Source organism: Centroberyx affinis, unplaced genomic scaffold, assembly GCF_046629955.1.
Source record: "Centroberyx affinis isolate AG114_WGS23_722 - 3 ecotype Tasmania unplaced genomic scaffold, CSIRO-AGI_Caff_v1 ptg001852l_1, whole genome shotgun sequence".
Lineage (NCBI taxonomy): Eukaryota > Metazoa > Chordata > Actinopteri > Beryciformes > Berycidae > Centroberyx > Centroberyx affinis.
The window spans coordinates 1-23,104 of record NW_027280231.1 but is presented as its reverse complement, the minus strand read 5'-3'; the positions used below and the strand labels follow the sequence as shown (position 1 = coordinate 23,104).

General features: G+C 40.7%; 1 protein-coding gene across 1 annotated transcript in view; it reads left to right on the top strand.

Moving 5' to 3' along the window:
* atf6b (activating transcription factor 6 beta) overlaps positions 1-22,734 on the top strand; it is a 38,306-nt gene extending 15,572 nt beyond the window's left edge. The window contains exons 7-17 of the mRNA XM_071529932.1: positions 1,796-1,960; positions 5,343-5,512; positions 7,019-7,198; positions 8,727-8,809; positions 10,173-10,397; positions 13,856-13,963; positions 14,741-14,840; positions 15,272-15,339; positions 15,478-15,577; positions 16,899-16,983; positions 18,784-22,734. Of these exons, the coding sequence (XP_071386033.1) occupies positions 1,796-1,960; positions 5,343-5,512; positions 7,019-7,198; positions 8,727-8,809; positions 10,173-10,397; positions 13,856-13,963; positions 14,741-14,840; positions 15,272-15,339; positions 15,478-15,577; positions 16,899-16,983; positions 18,784-19,121 (1,622 nt within the window). The 3' untranslated portion in view covers positions 19,122-22,734. The remainder of the gene's footprint in view (positions 1-1,795; positions 1,961-5,342; positions 5,513-7,018; positions 7,199-8,726; positions 8,810-10,172; positions 10,398-13,855; positions 13,964-14,740; positions 14,841-15,271; positions 15,340-15,477; positions 15,578-16,898; positions 16,984-18,783) is intronic.
* Positions 22,735-23,104: the final 370 nt, after the last annotated feature.

Here is a 23,104-nt window from a genome sequence, read left to right as displayed (position 1 = left end):
GGAGTTTTACGTGAATTTTAGCGAGTTTTACGTGAGTTGTAGCGAGTTTTACGTGAGTTTTAGCGAGTTTTACGTGAGTTTTAGCGAGTTTTACATGAGTTGTAGCGAGTTTTACGTGAGTTTTAGCGAGTTTTACGTGAGTTTTAGTGAGTTTTAGTGAGTTTTACATGAGTTGTAGCGAGATTTACGTGAGTTTTAGTGAGTTTCAGTGAGTTTTACATGAGTTTTAGTGTCCCATGATGGTCTAAATGCTGTTTCGGAGGTTTTCCCACCCTGACAAGAACACAAATCGGGAAGAAACACTGAATACTTCCATCTTTCATTTAGATTTTTTTGCATCAAAATGGTCAAATTTCAAGGCACCGATTATCAGCACAAATATCGGCCATCAGCAGCTTCAATCCAAAAAATAATAATATTGGTATCGGGCTTAGAAAAACCCATATCAGTTGAACCCTGGTTTGCTATATGTGGGTGTCTGAGACCCCCATGACATCAGCAGCAGTAGTAGAAGCAGCAAAAATACACATCATTCCACAGGAAACAGCATTGATACAGGTACAAATAAAAAAAAAAAATATCAGTATCTGTATTGGCTGTCAAAATCCATATTAGTCAGAACATAGGTTTGATTCCTGTGAGGTTTGCTAGCTGTGGAAGTGTTTACTGTTCACAGCAGCAGCAGCAGCCAATCAGCTGACACCTACAGCCTCAGACAGCAGCTCAGACACAGCAGCTCCTCCCAGCAGCCATCTGCTGCACAGACACACACACACACACACACACACACACACACACACACACACAGAGGTTTTCTATGTGTGCATGCAAATGGGTGCAGTCAAAACCCCGACATTTGAGTAAACTCAAATAACGTCAGTGTGTAGAGAAGATGGAGCGCTAGTCCATCTAGTAACCCTGACCCTGAGGAAAGGTTTTTTGCCAGAGGCGCTTGTGTCTATGAAGTGTGGAAATACACTAATTTCTGGGTGTCTCTATACACAATAAAGACATCAGTGAATCTCTTATCTAAATTTCAGTTTCCCGATTTGAAACCAGTAAATGAGTGATGACAGCCTTTCTTCCTCCTTGCTTTGTAGCCTGGTTTATCTGTCTTCTCAGCTCTGTGCCTATAAATTAATTTATAAAGTCGACTCTTTGTTGTGCAGGGAGTTCAGCTTCCTGATTGAAGGATGAAAAATGTGAGCGGAGAGACCGGTTAAATTATTTCAATATAAATCCACATTCCAGTTGATGCACGGCTCATCCGTAACTGAAGTAAACGAACACTGAAGAAAAACACTTCAAACAAACTCTCTCTCTTTCTCTCTCTCTCTCTCTCTCTCTCTCTCTCTCTCTCTGTGTGTCTCTCTCTTTCTGTCTGCCTCTCTCTCTGTCTCTTTCTTTCTCTCTCTTTCTCTCTCTCTCTGTGTCTCTCCCTCTTTCTCTCTCTCTGTCTCTCTGTCTCTCTTTCTGTCTGCCTCTCTCTCTCTGTCTCTCGCTCTGTCTTTCTCTCTCTCTGTCTCTCTTTCTCTCTCTCTCTCCCTCTCTCAATTCAATTCACTTCAATTCAAGGTGCTTTATTGGCATGAAATACAAAAGTACATATTTCCAAAGCAAAGTCAACAAATTCAAATAACAGTAGTCAAACTTAAATATACAATTGATATGTCAACAAATATACAACAATTAATTCTCTCTCTCTCTCTCTCTGTGTCTCTCTCTCTGTCTCTCTCTCTCTCTCTCTCTCTCCCTCCCTCTCTCTCTCTCCCTCTCCCTCTCTCCCTCTCTCCAGTCCTGCCGGGCTCGGCCTCGCTGAAGGCCAGCAGCATCCTGAGCACCAAGCCGCCCATCCAGCCTCGGCCGCTGTGCGTCGCCGCCCTGCCCGTCCCCCAGACCCCCGCCCCCCCCAAGACCCTCATCCTGCAGGGCCTGCCCCCCATGGACCAGACCAGGCCCGGTAAGAGGATGTGTGTGTGTGTGTACAGTGTGTGTGTGTTTGATTTTGCATGTGCATGAGTGTGTGAGCTTTCAGAAATCCCCAGATATTTTGTATTTTATATAAACACTACCAGTCAATAGTTTGGACACGCCACATTTTTCTTTATTTTTACTATTTTCCACATTTTAGAATAACAGTAAAGACATCAAAACTATGAAATAACACAAATGGAATTATGCAGCAACCAAAAAAAGTGTTAAACAAATCAAAACTATCTTATATTTTAGATTCTTTAAAGCAGCCGCCCTTTGCCTTGATGGAAAGGCAAAAGGCTTTGGAAAGAAATTCATACATAGGATCAACTTCACTATTTATATTTGTCTGAGAAACTCATTTCAAGCATTTAAGCAGAAGCCTTTAGATCAAAATGAATTTAAGAGAATGAGGAACGCAGAACATTCAGTCAGGTGGGTCCAGACTGCTTTTGTGAGTGTGTGTGTGTGCGTGTGTGTGTGTGTGTGCGTGTGTGTTTGGTTATCATCTCTCTCTATATTTGAATCTTGAAGCTTTGCATAACACTGAGAGACCACAAAAGTAGGAATGAAGATAAAAAACGTTGGAATATTTTTTGAACGGAAGCTAAGCTAGTAGCAATGTAGGAAATGTGTAATTTTAATAACTTTCCCTTCTTTACATTTGAATCTTCCACGTTTTGAATAAACCAACCAAAAGTGGAAAAAGATAAACAGAATATGAGTGCATGATAAAAGCTTTCAGACAGGAGTCAAACTCTGCAGTAGCAGAGCAAAAGCCGTTCCTCTGTGCGAGCCAAGTGTTCCCAGAGTTCACAGCACATGTTTACACGCCGGATTCTCCCTCCGCTGTGTTTTGGAGTTTCTGCCTGTCTGGCGAGTCGCTGACATTACATAACAGCTGGTTATACAACTCCACTCACGTCACATTCCTTCCTCTTTTTCTCTCTCTCTCTTTTTTTTTTAATAAAAGGAAGTGGGCAGGCTGGATATATTTTTCTTTTCTTTTCTGTTTCTTTTGGGATGGGAGGAATGAGGGAGGTGGGAAGATAGAGACGGTTACCGCGGCGATTTGAGATGCATATTCAAACCCACAGCTGCTGATGTGAAGCTGTGTAGGAGGAGCATCAGGTTTCCAGTGTGTTTTGGACGTGCAGTTTCCATTCCTATCTGGAGAGAGATTTGTGTCTTTCTGCTTTTTTTTCTGCTTCTTTCCTGATAGAGACGCACAATTATGGCTAAAGTGATAATCGCTATTTTGCTAGATATTGTGGTCGTGATGATTAATGACAATACTACTTCTTTGACTTACACTCTAAGAAAAAGACAAAGGTGAGGCTTATTTGGACAAATGGATAGTATACTGCAGGCAAAGTGAGAGGGTGACAACTTAATCCCCTTTTTTCGAGTGAACTGTCTGTTTAAAAAAAGGGAAAAAGAAAATGTAATTTCTGGCAAACTACTCCTTTTTTAAATTTCTGTTTTTGTTTTTTTCACGTTAATAATAAAGTATCAAAAAAAGAAAAACCAAAAAAACAATACTTCCTTTTGACGATTTGGGGAACATAATTATGATTATATGTTATATAATCCTCTTTCCCACATCTTCATAACTGGCCGTTCTAAAGGAGATGATATGAAAATAGATGAGTTAATTTTACAATAATTAATGGTGAAAACTAAAATGTTGATTTAAAACATTTGCAAGATTAATTGTACAGTCCCTGGTTACATGTCTGAAAAGTTTGTTTTTGTTTGTTGTTTTTTTGAGCTATAATCCCATTAGTCATTACAATGCTAGAGCGATAGAACATAGAGGGCTGCAGACAAGCTTTGATACAAATAATTTTAATAAGATAAGATAAGGTTTCACTTTATTGATCCCCTGGGGGAAATTCGGGAGCCACAGCAGCAACTGGCGGAACAATGCCAAGGCAGTACAGGAAAGGTAATTAAAATCACAAGAAAATGGGGTGGGATGGGGCTTTTCTTGTACTGACATCTGTAAACACAGTGTGACTTCTGCACACACAGTTCTCTCTGTCAGCTCTCCTCCTCCATGCAGCCCATAATAACATCTCCACATTCCTCCCGCTCCCTCTGCCTGTGTGAGTTTATCTGTAGAGGGGAGGCGGTGGGCAGCTGCTTAACAGGCCTCCTTTAGGTCCTCAGGCCAGAGCGAGGAGTGTTTCTCTTCACCTTTAATACTCAGACTTCATGAGGTCAGCGGTGCGGTGATGGCAGGTCTAACAAACACCACTTACGGGATGTTTTCCTCCAAAGTGCCTCACAGTAGCATTTAAGTCTAAATTTAGCCTGGTTGGCTCCAGTGGGAATACTGTAACTCTGCTAGTAGAGCTGCACAGTTAATTGTAGATAGTCGTGTATTGTGTATTGTGATTTTATGTTTCCATGATTAATAATTGGGTAACACTTTACAATAAGTGTACTCTAAGCTAAGGGTTAGTTAATGCTTAATAAGCATTAACTCACCCTTAACTAACAGTTAACTAATGTGTAATTTACTAATGGTGTTCATGTTAACTAAGGTATTAATTTATACATTATTTAATAGTTTATAAAGATGATTATTAAATAATGTATAAATTACTACCTTAGTTAACATGAACACCATTGGTAAATGAATACCAGACACATTAGTTAACTGTTAATTAAGGGTTAGTTAATGCTTATTAAGCATTAACTAACCCTTAATTAATGTACCCTTATTGTAAAGTGTTACCAATAATTGTATAATTCTGCAATATTGAAGTGTCAGTTGTGTTTTCAGCTCCCCTGAAAATCCCAGTGTGGTATATCAAGGGTTTCTGTTACGTTGACTATCTTTGGAAAAAACGTAGTGAAGAGCATAGAGGAGAAGAATTTCTCCCCAGTCAAAAATAGAAACGGAATAAATTCAGCTACTCTTGGATGAATTTGGATTTTAATTTATTCCTTTTCTAGTTATTTCCAGTTCATGCACCTTGGTTTAAAGACAAAGTTGCGACAGTTCTTTTTCTGAATGAAAATGTTGTTATAGTTCCTAAAAGTGGATCATAATCTGTCCTTTGAAGACGCTTTGATTTTAAACCAGATGACGACAAACCGGTACAGATTCTGTGCAAATAAGAGGAAGACGGTGAGAGTGAAAACAAGACTTTCTAGCTGCTGCCACTTTGAGGAATACTGCACTGAAAAAAGTGAAAAAGTAAAAATATATCAAGTGGCAAAAGTGCAATAAGATAATTTTGTTTCCTGAAATCGAAGCAAATATTCATGATCACAATATTTAGCAGAATAATCAGGATGATCATGTGTTAGTGCCTTGCTGTTCCCACAGATCTAACTCTAACCTTCTCCTCCTCCAGTTGTCCTGTCCCAGTCGGTCTGCCTGGGTTCGGCTCCGGCCATCGTCAAAATGGAGCCGGTCTCTCCCAGCATCCCTCAGCACTGCTCCAGCCCCACGGCCCCGCCCGCCAGCAAGCCCATCGTCCCGGCAACCACCACGTTGCCCGGCAACAGCTGCAACGACATCGATGTGAGTGAGCCCGTCGTGTTCCTCCAGTCATGGTCCAGTGTGTGTGTTAGCCTGAATTAACATGTGGCAGATAGTGGCAGAGTTAAAGTTTTAAATTGATTTTCAGCTTGAGAGCCAAACTAAATTCAGCCACTTTGTCTGCCAGGGTTCCTACGCAGGTCTGGAAAGTCTGGAAAAGTATTAAAAATGAATTTGATCATTTCCAGGTCTTGAATAGTTTGGGAATTTGAAAAAAATGTCTGGAAAAGTATGGAAAATGTTGTGGTTCAGGTCTGATACACACATGATTCTAGCTTTTATGTTGTTGTAGAGCCACTTTGAGTCCACAGTTTTTGTTGATGTGAAGAATAATGTTCAGATAGAGGGACGCTCTTATTACCCAGCCGCTGTCAGCATGCATTATATCAAATACCGTCCAAAATCGAATCCGGTCAAGAACATAGGGTCTGGGAAAAATATGGAATTTTAAAATGGAAACCGTGTAGGAACCCTGCCAATCATCTATACAGTGATATGACCTAGTTAGCAGGGGCAAGATGTCTATCTGCGTAAATCATATTGAACACCAGACAAAATCTTAAAACAAATCAAGGTCTGGAAAAAGTATGGAATTTTTTAATTGAAAATGTGTAGGAACTCTGGTCTGCTAAACCTGTTGGTAGTGCTGGTTGTGCCATTAGAAAACTAAAAACCTGGTTGAAGTGTGGCAGTCTTGCACAAAGGGCTCTTGAGTGTTAAAATATGCTCAGCTGTCACACAACAGCTCATCCTCTCCATTGGAAACAAGAGAAAAAAAACAACACAACACTGTAAAGAGAGAAGAGAACCCAGACTCATCAATCACATTAGCATATTGCATCATAGACACATTGATAAGACATCATCATAAATCAGCATAGGTAAAACTTCGGTATATCCATGAAAGACATGACATATCTCACTCTGTATGAAAAACAGTTATTATTAGTATAGAAAGATAAACACAACAGTTATCTAGTTATTTTCCTTCAAAATCATCAGCATAACAACCAATCAGGAGTTAGGATTGCCTCTTACATCATCATGACATCTGAACACTGGACTCCCCCTCAGGCTGTCATGTTATGTCACACACCTTTTAACATCTATTGATCTCCATTAACTTTTCTTTTCTGTTTCTTTTCTCCTTCTCTCTCCTCTTTCTCCTCATTTCTCTTCATCTTTGCGTCTCCCACTCCCCCATCTCTCTCTCTCCTTTTACTTCCCCCGTCCCATTCTCCTTCTCATCTTTCATTCTCCCACCCTTCGTCCCCCCGTCTCCCCTCCCCTCCTCTCTCTTCAATCGCTTCCTCCCTCCTCCTTCCTCTTCTTCTTTCTCCCTTCCCTCTTTGTCCTCTTCCTCCTATCCTCGCTCCTTCTTCCCATCTCTCTCCTCTCCCTCCCCAAACCTCACCCTTTGTCTTCTCATCCCTCACTTCCTTCCCTCTCTCCCCAATCCTCCTCCTCCTCCTCCTCCTCCTCCTCCAGATGAAGGTGCTGAAGCGTCAGCAGAGGATGATAAAGAACCGGGAGTCAGCCTGCCAGTCAAGGAAGAAGAAGAAGGAGTACCTGCAGAACCTGGAGGCCCAGCTGAGGGAGGCGCAGCAGGAGAATGAGCGGCTCCGCAGGGAGAACCAGGCGCTGAGGGAGAGACTGGCCGGGAAGGAGGTGAGGGGAGAGGAGAGGAGAGGGGGAGAGAGGAGAGGAGGGAGGGGGAGGTGAGAGAAGGTGCCACTCAAATTCAATTTTAAATTCAAAATGCTTCATTGGCATTAATGAGAATGTCAGTGTTGCCAAAGCAATGAGATGCATGACACAATGTTATATGAGCAACAACAATACACTTTTGATTAAAATCAAATAAAATATAATGATATCTCTAATAATAATATCCGGTAATAATATCTCTCTCTCTCTCCCACCATGCATCCATAACTCCACAGTTTACAACCTAATAAGGCAGAAATGCCAGAAAAATAATCAATATACCACCAACCATCAATATATCACTGTCAAATTAATCGTGATACCTTGGTATAATGACTGTAAACAAATGAGAGCATGTTGGAGACGATTGGTCTCCTCTATCTCATACCAGTAGTATTGTTAGACAGTTTACATGTTGGAAGTGATTTCTCCATCTTCCTTTCCCTCCTTCCACCGTCTGCTGCCAGAAACGCTTTCAGCTTTAGCTCTGTTTGCTCTGGAAGAACAGCACCCTCTTCCTGTTTTGTTTCGTAAAGCGATCCAATCCAGCAAAGTCTGACCCGGTGACTCACAGTGTAAAATGCAGTGACGAGGCCGCTGGAGGCTGCCAGTCAATGATCTTGTTTGTTTACAGTAATTATACCGATGTCTCAGAAAGAATGTGGTGATGATTTGTTGATGAGTGGGAACAGAGGTGGTGAATATGAATATGAAGAAGAGAGAGTGCAGTAAATACCACAGTGGCTCCACAGCACAGATCTGTGATTACAGAACCAGCAGCTCACTGATTTCCCTGCAGACCGGACCGACTGCAGCTCTGGAGACTCAGTCGGCTCATTTAATACACAGAGGGATTCACAATGCTGCTGCCGCTGCTCCAGTGTTCAGGCAACAACCACAGGTTGAGCCAAGTGGAACGATTTTGAGAAGCAGGCAGAGATAACAGACAGAGGCATGGAGAAAAGAAAGGCATCCTGTAAAACCTGTTTCACTGTTGGGAAGATGACAAAGAGAAATTCATAAACTACACAGATTAGCATAATATACCGTTTTTATTTATTGATGCGGTGGTAAAACGGCAGTAAAAGGCAGATTAAAAACAACAAAAAATACAAATGGGTGCATGTGAGATTAAAAATAACAACTCAAAAAGAAATGTCACCTTAAAAGAAACCAAAAAAGTCAAGTTGACAAGCAAAGACACAGCAGGATAACAGTTAAAAAAAAAAAACAGTAAAACTTGTGTAACAATAATATGGATTAACAGTGAACCATCTTGTCACTGAAATAGAACTTAAATCACAGAGCAAGTCTCAGTGTAGTACTACATTTTTGCATGTTTTTGCAAATTATAGCATATGTTTATGCATGTGTGTGTGCAGGCACATATGGATTTTTGTGTGTGTGCAGCATGAGTAAAACCCTGTCTCCTTCCTGTGTGTGTGTGTGTGTGTGTGTGTGTGTGTGTGTGTGTGTGTGTGTGTTGCAGGGAAGCGACTCGGCCAACAACAAGAGAGCGGTGTGTGTGATGGCTGTGCTTCTCTTCATGACCTTCAGCTTCGGACCGGTCAGGTATTCTGCTCCCCGATCTGTTCTGAACTCAGGACCTGAAAACCGCTATCTCAAAACTCAACCGCTTTTTCTTTCAGTCGTTTCTCCCTCTTATCGATTAGGAGTAGTAGCGAAAGGGAGAGATACCATAACGATAAATATTTGGAAACTATGAACACAGAACTTGAGTTAAAATTTCAGTTTTTTATTAAATGTGGAGAAGCAGCGTATCCGCAGGTGCTTAAAAAGGTCTGAAAAGGTCTTAAAGAAGCTAAAGGCAGTAGAATTCAAACATACAGTTACTAGAAGCCTAATTGTTTTTCACCAGGTTTATTTTTCTAAAGTTTCATTTTGATGCAAATCTAAAATTAGACACTAGTATTGACAGATTTGTTACATTCAGTGATGTCTGCTCAAGGCACAGATGGAAAGTAAGGCAAATCCCACTACTATAATAAGAGAGCAGTTTGTGTGTTTGTGTGTCCCACCGGAGAGGAGAGGAGGAGAGGAGAGGGGAGAGGAGACAAGGAGAGGAGAGGAGAGGAGAGGAGAGGAGAGGAGACAAGGAGAGGAGACGAGGAGAGGGGAGAGGAGAGGAGACAAGGAGAGGAGGAGAGAGGAGAGAGGAGGAGAGGAGACGAGGAGAGGAGAGAGGAGAGGAGGAGAGGAGGAGAGGAGACAAGGAGGGGAGAGGAGGAGGAGAGAGGAGAGGAGAGGAGGAGAGGAGAGGGGAGAGGAGGAGGAGGAGATAAGGAGAGGAGACGAGAAGAGGAGATGAGAGGAGAGGAGGAGAGGAGACAAGGAGGGGAGAGGAGGAGAGAGGAGAGGAGGAGGAGGAGAGAGGAGAGGAGAGGGGAGAGGAGAAAGGAGAGGAGAAGAGGAGAGGAGAGAAGGAGAGGAGGAGACGAGGAGAGGAGACGAGGAGAGGGGAAGGGGGGAGAGGAGACAAGGAGAGGAGAGGAGGAGGTTATAAATAATAGTGTCATGAATTGTGTAGATGTGATTGGGAGCCGCAGCAGTGTTGGCTTTATTTTCTGATCTTGTATTAGTTTATTTGCACTGTTAGTTTGATCCACATTCATAGTCTTCTTGCCTCTACTTTAATAAACACAGTTGGACAGTGTGTCCCTAAACATTTAATTTCCTATTTTCCTTTTTCTTATTCTGCCCATTTATATTTTCATAACGTTCATTAGCTGTGTTCAGTTGAAAATAAGCTGTTTTGTCACCTTTTTGTTTCTTTATTTTGGTTGTTAAATTGGTCTAAAATCTTTCTGAAAAAAAAAAGGCTTTCTGAAAACTGCAGATTCTCTGAGAAGGAATTGATGTTTTTCGGAAATCAAGATGATCTCGATCGGTAACCTTCCTCTCTGACTCCCTGCAGCATCACAGACAGGAAGCTGCAGGAAGGAGTGGTGTCGTACACAGGGAGACGGCTGCTGGAGATCGAACAGCAACAGCAGCGACAGCAGCAGCAGCCGTGGCGGCAGCCTCCTCCTCCTCCGCCCGCCAGCAGAGAGGAGGACAAGACGGAGACGGAGGAGGAGGGAGGGGAGGAGAGGTGGAAGAGAGGCGAGGCGGAGAGAGACGCAGAGTCCTACCAGTTCAGGTGGGACAATTTACAATTTCGTACAATTTTGCAGACGCTTTTATCCAAAGCGACGTACACATGAGATTTTAATACAACACAAGCAAGGTTCTAGTCAGGAGAGAACAAGGAGAGTAAGTGCCATAAAGCTAAGTTAGTCTGACAAACTGCAAAACACTGAAGGGTTTACAAAACGTTTGGCTTTCACACCGGCTACACTTTCTTTTCTGTAGTGTTTGGAGTGTTTCTGTAGTGTTCGCCCAGTTGTGAATGAACTTCACAGTGACAGTGTGAAGCGAAGAAAGCTTTCTGCTGAATTAGTGTTGCGCTGAATAAGTGTCACGCTGTCTGATTTGAGAAACTTTACTTGGCGAGAGGTTTTCCAGAACTGGTCCTCTATCTTTGGAGTGTTTGACATCATCTTTACCATCATCAGCTCGCATAAAATTCACTCTCTCAAAACTTAAATCCTTGTAAAAATCCTGTGTTTATTTTGACACAGGTTAGGTTTGCCTCACATTTTACCGGACAATCATACTTTTATTTATTTTTATTTTATTTAACCTTTTTTTAGCCAGGCAGGTCAGTTAAGAACAAACTCTTATTTACAATGACGGCTTAGCGAGAGGACAAAAGGACCTCTCGAAGGGTAAAGGGAAAAGGGGACAAAAAAAAAAAAAAAACACGCAAAAGAAAGTAAACAAAGAACAATCCAGATAAGACTATCAGACACAAATTATCCATACATCGCAGAGGCAGAGAAGCCCAACACAGTATGGGAACAGGGAAATAATCTAAACACACACCAAACAAACAACCAAATAAAATTACAAGTCATGCAAGTCTTGAAGCAGAACAGACAAATTTCTTTGTCAGTTAAAAAGCTGGGTGACAGTTGCAGGTGTGTGTGAACAACTCTGCAATAGAGTCCTTAAAAGCAGTGAGGGAGATCAATTTGTCCAGTTTACTTTAGTCATACTCCAGAAGTTTATCATGTTCTTCATCCTGACAGCCTGCTGTTTTGCTGCTGAGCTGGGGAAGGTGTGTCAGTGAAATTCTGTCTTATGGGAAATGCAAACGGCAAAAAAACCCATCAAAAAACATCTAAAACAATCCTTATTCACTGAATAAAAAAAAAAAAAGCCTTTCATGTTTGGCTATTTAAAGTTATTATATTGTTTGAATCTTTTCCTGTGGTATTGTTTTGAAACTATGAAATCTGGGTTTGTATTGATACCGAAGGCACATTTTTGGTATTGGACAACTCTCCTTATTCACATTCACATTTACATTAAAAACCTCCTTTTTTTCTAGCTTTTGCCTTGCATGTAACAGTATTGAGTCAGACATTTACAGACATTATAACAACAATAACATTTAAGATATCAAAGAACAGATATAAACCACACAACAGGTAACATCTGAACAGACAGGTGAGCCAGGTGCTGCAGCAGGTCAGGGTCCTGGTCCTGGGGCAGAGTCGGGGGGGGTAAAGTGCAGTGTGAACGCTGCGTTAACGAGCTTTTTAATTACCCAACACTGAGGCTTAGAAGTGACCTAACAAAAGCAGAGTAGACATGGATCGGCCTCAAGTTTATTTCCTGTTGTTGTTGTTTGCTTCAGACCGATCAAACCCAGTCACTCTGTCACAGCTGCACAGGTAATCATGTATAATCAAATCATGATCTAACAAATTATGGAAAGTCTTTATTAGGAATAACCCCTTGAGATATTTTATTATATTATTATTTTTCAAGGGGGTCCTAAACGACAAAAATACAATATAAACATAATTAGACAAAACATTTAACAAAACAAAAACAAAAAAAACAATAAATATCAAATAATAAGACATACAAAATCAGGAGATCATACTCCAAGCAGAGCATGAAAAAATGATCATTCATTCATAGATTATAGAAAAGTATTAATGTATTCATATCAGTGATAGCATTAAGTAATAAAGTTATAAAACATAATTATAGAGGTGTTATTATTGACATGTACAACTGATCCCATAATAAGAAGACAGACTGTACAATATTGGCATCACAGCAATGTTGAAACTGATGTAGTGGAAAATAGTGAAAATGATGATATAAGATGCCAAAAGTGCAGTAAAATGATTTTGTTCTTCAAATGTTCCTCAAACTAATATTCATGATTAACAGTCATGATCACAGTATCTAGCAGGTCAGACTTCACAAGGGGGAAGATGGGAATAGCACAAGCAATATTTTCTCTGTTTAACCCTATAATAATAAGATTGTCATCATCTGTATTACTACGAAATCTCAGCAGCCGGATGCTTTCACACGTTGATCCGCTCACACCTGCTCGCTAAGCATCAGGGAGAAATGCAGAAAACGTGCAGAAAGCCTCAGGTCAGGTTCACTGTGCTGAAGGCATGAAACCTGTTAAACCTTGTTGGGGAATCAGCAAAGTATGAACCTTGTAGACGGTGTAATTATCTGTACGCTACGAGCTTAAATCATTTAAACTGTCAGATTGTTGGACCGTGCAGAGCCATGAGGCAGGTGGAGCCGTGATGCTGTGATGTAAACACACTACAGGTCAAAAGTTCAGACACTCCTGACTGAATGTTCTGTGTTTCTCATTCTCTTAAAGCCATTCTGATCTAAAGGCTTCTGCTTAAATGCTTGAAATTAGTTTCTCAGACAAATATAAATAGTGAAGTTGATCCTATGTATGAATTTCTTTCCAAAGCCTTTGCCTTTCCATCAAGGCAAAGAATCTAAAATATAAGATAGTTTTGATTTGTTTAACACTTTTTTCGCTGCATAATCCCATTTGTGTTATTTCATAGTTTTGAGAATGTTACTATTATTCTAAAATGTGAGAAAGAAAAAAAAAATGCGGTGTGTCCAAACTTTGGGCTGGTAGTGTAGATCAATGAGGTCGTCTGTTCGAATGCCAGGGAGGCAGAAACAATCTGGGCAGGGAAAGTGAGGAATGTGTTCTCTCTGTTTTAATAACTCTTAAGTGGGTGTGTGTGTGGGTGTGTGTGTGTGTGTGTGTGTGTGTGTGTGTGTGTTTGTCGCCAAGAACCGGAGCGATGTGTTCACTGATGGAAAAAAAAACTGGTTCTTCAGTACATTGATCATTACCTCGATTGTCTTGACATGTGAGCAACGCCGTGTGTGTGTGTGTGTGTGTGTGTGTGTGTGTGTGTGTGTGTGTGTGTGTGTGTGTGTGTGTGTGTGTGTGTGTGTGTGTGTGTGTGTGTGTGTGTGTGTGTGTGTGTGTGTGTGTGTGTGTGTGTGTGTGTGTGTGTGTGTGTGTGTGTGTGTGTGTGTGCATGAATGTACTTGCAAGCAGGTGTGTGATTTCCTCCAAGTAATGAATTTAATGATTTGAAGGACCTCGTTCTTCTAAAACAATGATATTGAATGACACTTTACCCATATTAATGTGTGTATTTCTGTCTGTGTGTGTGTGTGTGTGTGTGTGTCCTTCAGGAACCTGAGTGACGTGTTCAGTGACATGAAGGACCTGGTTCTCCAGGACCTCGACCGGTACTTCACCTCCTCAGACTGTCGGCAGTTCAACCGCTCCGAGTCTCTCAGGTCTGTCACTTTGTAACTTCAGTCCCGCCGGCGGCTCCATCAGTAGGAAACACACGTTGCACGGCCGAGCTTTGATCAAACCCACAGAACTTTATTTTAAATTCTAGTCCAGATCCCACGGTTTCCAAAGATACCAAACATGTCAGGCTGAATTACAGGGAAATGTGTAGAAAATGATGCACAAAACATCTAGATTTTTTTCCATTTGATGTAATGGAGCAGCGTCTTGGTTTGAATATTTCTCTCAGTATCAGCAGCTGGAGCTTCAGTGAAGTGTTTGAACAGCAGATAAAGAATATGGAGGAGACATTATCATTCAGTGTGGAGAAAATGTTTTGGAGCTACTGAAGAGGAAATTTAAGGGGGAAACTCGGGGTGCAAAGCGTTTCATTTCAGCATCAGTATATCATTGCCAAATTAATAGTGATACCTTGGTCTAATGACTGTAAACCAATGAGAGCATGATGGAGACGATTGGTCTCCTCTATCTGTGTTTCTCCACATTAAGACTACATTTCCCATAAGCCCCGTTTCTTTCTGCTCCCCCTCCCTGAAGAGGATCAACATTTTGGAAGTGATTTCTCCATCTTCCTTTCCCTCCTTCCACCATCTGCTGCCAGAAACTCTGAAAGCTTTAGCTCTGTTCGCGACCGTCTTTCTCCCTCTGTCTCAGCTTTACGTTCCTATTTTTCCTCTCCTAGTCTAAGCTCAACAAGTGGAACTAATGTGTTGTGTGTGTGTGTGTGTGTGTGTGTGTGTGTGTTTTGGGTTCTTCAGGCTGGCGGACGAGCTGAGAGGCTGGGTCCACCGCCACCAGATAGACAGGAAGAAGTCTGGAGGAAAACCAAAGACCGCCAAGAAGGCCAAGATCGCCCAGGTGGGACGTCCTGCTGCTGCTGCTCATGCTTTTCTGTTTCTGTTCTTGGTTTCAAACGGCTGTTTTCATGATCTTTCTGTTTCATTATAGTATAGAAACTCCCGATGGAGATCTGCAGAAACCTTACATCTCAAGTTTTGACTTTTTCGTTTCCTGACATGAAGGAAAAAGCAAAGCTATTGATAACTGTAGTTGAGCTGTGGAGCATCAGAAATGATTGATGAAATTTCAGGAGAAGCTGATACTTGGAGATACAGGGATTCTGCAAGACGCTGACAAAATGCGTTAAATGCATTTTGTAATTGCAATTATTAATAAAAATGACCCAGTTTCCCCATGGGGATCATTAAAGTTTCATCTACTCTGATCTAAATAAGATGCTGGCTTTGTAATGTTTATAAAGCGTTCGTTTTCCCTTTTTCCCGCTGCAGAAAGCACAGCTGAGGAAGACCAACTTCTCCAGATATCTGCCCATCCAGGCTCACCGCTCCATAGAAAGGTAAAAACATGCCTGGACTGTCCAAATCAAAAATGGAAAACACGGGCTAAAACATTTCTGAATGAACAGTCGGTTTTCTCCTTCCTGTCCCGCCTGGTCTCTGACTGGTTTCCGGTCTCGGTTCTGTTCTGTCTCCAGTCAGCTGCAGGTGCTTCCTGGTCCGGAGGTTTCCTACAGCGACTTCCTGGACGCCATCGACCGCCGGGAAGACACCTTCTACGTCGTCTCCTTCAGACGGGTGAGACAGCGTGAGGAATGACCCACCGGCTCAGTCAGAACAATTACAAAACAGCTGCCACTGGGAAAAATGCATTTATTTATGCATTTGCTTTTATTTATTCTCACAATCTGCAGTATTCTGTACTTTGATGAACAAGTAGATTCTGTACATTCCCACGGTGCGTTCATAGTGATGACAGATAAAGACCTGATCAATTATCAGTTTATCTGAATGTGATCTCAGCTCTTGATCAGCTGACTTCATCTCTTCTATGGGGAATACAGCAACATTAGGCTGTTTGGCTTGCTAGTTAACATTAGCAACTGAACCGTTAGCAAAGAAGCTTATAGCATGTTACAGACAGATAAAGAAACACCGCTTATACAACAATGTGTGTCAGTATAAAATGCATCTGTGTGATTTATTTCTGTCTCTCACCAGACATCATTAATAGATGAAGAATCCAGAAATGCGCTCTCTCTCTTCGTGTGTCATCTAAATTAATTTGCATACGACAAGAGGATTATGGGAGTGAAAAATGGCAGCTAAGATGTGAAGATTTATAGTCAGTTAAATTTTCTAATGCAACTTTGACCTCCTTTAGTTAATTAGATACAGCTGAATAAAGAACAGAGGTTTTTTTTAAAAACATATATTTATTGATTTTATACATTTAACACATTGTACATAATAACTGAACCTTCCCCTCAAATCAAACATATGGCAGTATATAAATGGCAGTATATAAATAATGAAAATAATTAATTAGCTAATAATCAAGTTAAAAAGGACAAATATTTACAATGGAAAGAAAAAATAACTAAGTAAATAAATAAAATGAATAGAAAAAATAAAATAAGAATACAGTCACAACATAGAGCAGCATACAGCACACATTCCTCACAATAGATTAGTTATTTTCACTGTAACTTCACACTTCCAATGCCTCTTCAATGTCACCATTTTTAACAAATTCCAAAAACATCTCCCAGATGTTGTAAAACTCAGAAGCGTTCTTCCTAACTATATAAGTGAGTTTCTCAAGAGCCAAACTTGATGTTAAGTTTTTCAACCAGTGGTAAAGAACAGAGTCGATTTGTAGAAATCTGAAGAAGAAGTCCTCTTCCGCCTGTAAAAGTCTGACAGTTCAGACAGCAGACTGATCCGATCTGGTCTGATCTGGGTTTGTGTTGTGACAGCTCAGTGTCTGTGGTGTCGACACCGTGGTTACAGTTTATAACCAGACCGTCAAACTGAAGCTCCATTAGGTAAAGCTGCTGCATCCTGTCTGAACCCAGACTGGAAACCATAACCAAACTGTTTCCTCTGCTCTGTGCAGGACCACCTCCTGCTGCCGGCCATCAGCCACAACAAGACCAGCAGGCCCAAGATGTCTCTGGTGATGCCGGCCATGTCTGTCAACGGTGAGTCTGGCTGCACATAGGAGAAATGTCTTATGATAACCTGAGATTACTCTGTAAATATATGGCTCTTCAGTGTTGTCAATAAATGCAATCATTGATGAACTGATAGCTACTTAGAATATTGTAGTCAAAGATATAGAGGTAAATAAAAAACTGTGTAAGACAAACCTCCAGTCAGTGATCAGACATAACGACTTATATTAACAAAAATGTATTATACTATCAAAAAACATGTCAAAATTCATGCTTTTTTTCATATAAGACTCTATCTTTATATAACTTACATCAGTTTTAATGCCACTATTATGATCAATATTATGAATTGAGGTCCTAAAGATTCATGTCAGTCAAGGTGTGTAAACTGTTCCTACAAATAAAAAGGTTTAGATAGATTTACCCTCTACTGATTGTAATACAGTATTATAATCTGTTGTTGTCTGTGAACCTGTGACTGTCTGCTGTGTCAGGTTTCACCCATTCTACCCAGAGAATAGCCATACAGTATATTTATGGAGATTTATATACCGTATTTCCTCTAATATTGGCACGGGCCTTTATTTACCTCAACTGCAGAGGGTACCAGGCCTTTATTGGAAGCAGGCTTATATTAGAGACAGGCCTTTATTTCTAATTCCCTCTGTTTGATAAGTATATTTGCTCATATTTTAGTATGAAGCCTCCTTGTTTTCTGATCTGCTTCTGTTGGGGTTCGTTAGGTAGCCGTTTTTTTGTTACTGCAACGCATTACGATAATTACGGTAATCGACGGCGGCATGCTCCAGAGACTTCTGCCGGCCGAGCCGTCTTGTGGCATACTGCCATCTTGTGGCGCTTGTATATTACTACAAACTACAGTTACATTATATAACAGGCACCAGGAGTTATCCTGGTGCCTGTTATATCCACCGTTGTTTCTTCCTTTGTTTTTTTCCCCATCCTGTATTTGGGGCCGGCCTTTATTTGTTCATGCCGACCATGGCCCCGGCCATTATCGGAGACCCGACTTTTAATTGACTACCGGCCACTATTAGAGGAAATACGGTACATAGATTTTTTTATGTAGAGACCATATTGTACCATATTATCAGAGCAAAATTGGCTGTTTTTTGGGCAATACTAGTAAAACAGTCCCAAAAAAAGGTAAATTTGATGTGGAGCCGGGCAATAAATCAATATTATTGATTACTGTCTTTCAGTGGAATCATATGGTGATGATTTGGTGACTTTTGGGAAATCACAACACACAAGTCTGCCGTTTAAACTGATGATTACAAGCAAATTTTGTTGAAAATTTGCTTGTAAAAGTGAGGAATATTACTTGAAAATGTCAGTCTTGGTTGACATCACACCCCAACATTACCATTCGATTCAATGGGATGAACATTCATTTGAAAAACATGTCAAAATTCATGCTTTTTTTTCCATATAAGACTCCATCTTTCTATAACTTACATCAGTTTTAATGCCACTATTATGATCAATATTATGAATTGAGGTCCTAAAGATTCATGTCAGTCAAGGTATGTAAACTGTTCGTACAAATAAAAAGGTTTAGATAGATTTACCCTCTACTGATTGTAATAATAGTTATCTAGTAATGTTACCAATGTTAATATTACTAGTTATTAACATTTAATCTTTATTATTTATTGAGTCATCCTAGATTTTGCGCTTATTGTGAGCTGCTCTGTGTAAGAGCTTCAGTTAAATACATTAATAATACATTTCAGAATGTAAATTTGACTTTGTTGCCCATGTAGAGTCTCCATCTATTTTATTTAAACCTTGTTTCTCCCCCAGAGAGCCTGTACAACTCGTCTCAGGGTTATGAGATGATGATGCAGGTGGACTGTGAGGTCATGGACACGCGCATCGTCCCCATCAAGTCCTCCGCAGTGCCGCCGTCCCTCCGCGACCCGCCGCCCCCTCCCCCCTCCGCCCACCACCACCACCACCATCACCACGGCAACCACACCTCGCTCCGGGGGCGGCACCAGCACCACCACCCCTCCTCCTCCTCCTCCACCTCTTCTTCCTCCGCCTCCTCGTCTTCCTCCTCCTCCCCGTCTCCGCGGCAACCCCTGCCCGCCCGCCGACGGACAGCGGAATATTTCATCAGCCAGTCGGAGGGAGTCTGAGGCGGCGATCCTGAAGGGAAGGGATTAAGGAAAGGAAAGAAGAGGAGGAGGAAGGGAGGGAGGAGACGTTTAGAGGTTTAAAGGAGGTAAAAGTCAGGGAAAAACCTGGAAACCTTGAGACCCGTATCTCTTAATCTGATGCTAACAGGCGTAATAATCAGATTATCCTGACACAGAACCAAAACATCGTCCCGGTACCTTTTATGTCAAACACACCTCTCTCCTTTGGGGGAAATTGTTAAATAATCAGAAGACCTGAATTTTCCTGAAAAGGGGAAATTCCAGAGCAACAAACGCCAATAAAATGATTTATTTAGTAATTCAAACAATTACTATGTCAAAACCGCTGTTACACGCCGCTATACAGATGATACTCAACTTTATTAGTCAGATACGGGGTTGAAAATATAGATCGATGCCTCCTTAGTAGATAATATCCTAATATATATATTTCTAAACATGAAAGAGTCTAGTGAGATGCAGACAGAGCAGCACACCGCACTTAGAAATCGTGCTGCGTTTTAATATTTAAAGGTGAAGTGTTTAGATGAAGCGCAGAGCGGGAACACATCCAGACATTCTCAGCGGGTGTAGTTGAGGAGTCGGCAGAGGGAGAGCTGGGACAGAGAGCCGGAGCCGGACTTTAGATTTAACTCTCCTACAGTGAGACATGGGTTTGTGGTCTGTTAAGCTCATAAAGAAAGATATAAGAGGCAAAAGAATCATCTCTCGGCCTTTAATTACAGAGCGAAGATGTAGTGAACGCACAATCCAAAACCCTGAGCAGCTGCTTGATACAGAAGGCCAGAAAATGAAATAGAAAAAGATGATTCTCGCACATTAAACTGATGGTTTTCTATTCAAGCGATTTGACCTCAACTGGCCTTCGGTCAGGTTTGCAGTCTTTATGGGTCTTTACTGGTCTCCATATTGAATCTGATGCCAGCCTGAGTAACCGTCATCAAACTGCTCACTGTCCCATTATCTTACCTCTGACTGTGTGTCAGTGCTGATTTGGCTCACAGGTGTTTGGGCTGCACAGTTAGGGCTGAAATTATACTCAGATTATAATAAAATATTAGGATCATGATTTTTCATCTTGATGACTTGGGGAACAAAATGATTTCGCTGCACTTTCTGAATGCCGAATCAACATCTTGACTATCTTCAGGGGGCGTTCTGAGTGAATAATGCAATATTATATGATTTATATACTGCAGAAACTAAACTTGTGATTTCAGATGAAAGCACATTACCTGTGCAGCCCGAACAGGTGAATGAAACTCGCTCACGAACCCTCGACTACACTACTGACTCTCCCACTGGGAGACGTGTTTTTTTTGGTTTCTGTGCAGTTTGCGTTTGTATATTTGTGTTGCTGAGGCTCTCCGTTGTAGTCAGAATACATTCAGAGAGGGAGAAATGCAGTTTGGATGCTTGTCGACAAAACTGGCGGCTGTTCCATGAAGTGGGATCATCATGTCGGCTGGAAAGTTCAGGACTGAAAAGAAATCAGAATAATTGACAACACCTGTAACAAACCAAACACACCCTTACAATGATTTATTTAGTAATTCAAACAATTTCTATGTCAGCCTTGTCAACACTGCGTTCAATTTTATTAGGAGCAGTGTTTCAGTACAAAGATCTTCCTCAGGTTTTCTTCTAACGTGAACTTAAATTAAAAAAAAGAATTCAAGGTTCAGGTTGTCTGATACGAATTAAGTAGAAAAATGTGCGCGCATCCAAAAAACTTACTACAGAGAGAAAGAGATAAAAATCTGCACACTATTGATAGCTCCCAATATGTTTGCATTAAAATGATTGGGAGCTATCAATACAGTGTGTGGATTTTACCTCTTTCTGATAACCTGAGGAAGTCTCTTTACCGAAACTTTGATGCTAATAAAATCCATTTCACTGCAGGTGAAGTGGACAGGAGCTGTGATGCTCTGAAGGGAAATTAGCCTTGTTGTTTGACTCCCTCTGCACAGGAGGGGGTCAGAGGTCAGAGGTCAGAGGTCAGCTACAGAGCAGCACACTGCAGCTGCTTCAATTAACTTAAATACTGGGTGTGTGTGGCAGAGTGGAATCAAACGGACTGATTTCCCCTAAATTAAAAACTAAATCCAGAAACAGAATTTAAAGGTGACACTTCAATCCTACTTCATGTTACATCCATCAGATTCATTTTTGTTCCATTTTTTTTTTTTTTATAGAAATCCATGTTCACTTTTTGAATTATTTAATAGCTGTAAATATCAGTGTTCGCTGTGTAGATATTTGTTTTCATGTGACCTTTTTTTAAAATCTGTTTGTTTTTTCAGTCTTTTGACAACAAAAACTAACAAAAAAGTAACAAAAAAGGAAGAAGTGAATAGATGGATAGACGTTGAATTCTGCATTGATCTTCACATTCGATACCAACTTTCTTCTCTTGTTGTCTGAACCTGTGACTGTCTGCTGTGTCAGGTTTCACCCATTCTACCCAGAGAATAGACATACAGTATATTTATGGAGATTTATATACATAGATTTTTTTATGTAGAGAAAATTGGCTGTTTTTTTGGGCCATACTAGAGACACAGTCCCAAAAAATGGCAGATTTGATGTGGAGCCGGGCGATAAATCAATATTATCGATTACTGTCTTTCAGTGGAATCATACGGTGATGATTTGGTGACTTTTGGGAAATCATGACACACAAGTCTGCCGTTTAAACTGATGGTTACAAGCAAATTCTATTTAAAAACTGACAAAATGAGGAATATTACTTGAAAAAAAAAAAACCTAACATTACCATTCAGCTCAATGGGATGAACATTCATTTGATTAACATGTGATTTTGCATACCATATGAGCCATATGGTGATATATATCAATATTGAAAAAAAATATATAAATATTGCTTTCAGCCATATTGCCCAGCTCTAATTTGATGACTGAATTTTGTTATCTAGTAAATGCAGTTTGTAACTTTCCCTCCCTCTCAACCCCGAATACTTTTTGCTTATTCTTTTGACCAAAAAATTTCTGATTTTTTTTGTTTTGTTTTGTTTGTTTGTTTTTTTTTAATCCAGAGAGAGACTGAAAGTTGTGTGTTTCTTCTTCTCTTGTCTTTGTTCTTGTCCAGTGCCATCGATAGTGTTTGGCCTCGCTTGTCTTATCGGCGCCATGTTTGTGCCACTTCATTACAACTAAATCAAATATATAAAAAAATGATTGTTGTGACTTGACATCCACATGGAGAGATGCCAAAAAAACTCTTCAGACTGTGAACATGGCTGCCAGAGAAAACCACAATGGCCAAAACTCTCTTGATCTGCGGCGCTGGTTTCCTTTTTCTGTCTGTGGTCTGTCTGTCTTTCTCTCTGTCTGTTGTCTGTCTGTCTGTCTGTCTGTTGTCTTTCTCTCTGTCTGTCTGTCCCAGCCTGACGCACTGCACACGCTCCAGCATCTATATGACTGGGGGGAAAAAGAAAGAAAAAAAAAAAAAAACTCTCCTTTGAGAATATGCCACCCATTTTTTCATTTTTTATACGAACTGATTGGTTCTTTTTTTTGTCTAAAGAAACAAAAAGATGAAAAAAAAAAAGTTGATATGAAGCTACAAGTGGGTTTTTGAGGGGTGGGGGGGGTGGGGGGGTAATGGTCGAATCATGTGCTGTCATTTTTATTATTCTTACGAAGCCCCATTGCTTTTTTTTGTTGATAAAAAGATGGGAATGAATGCTACTGTACTGGTGACGATGGAAAATGAGTCAAATCCAGCGCTTCTTTACTGGTTTCTGTGAAAATTAAAAAGTGAAAATGTTGAGTTCTGGCTTTGCAGCTTGGAAAGAAAGTAAAAGCGAAGAAGAAGAAGAAGAAGAAGAAGAAGAACAGCGCAGAGAGGAACATCATCATGTTTTCTAGTATTTTGGGTTTCAGAACCAGTTGAGAACCACCGGGCCAAATCCAACACATTCCCTTTGGCTTGAACA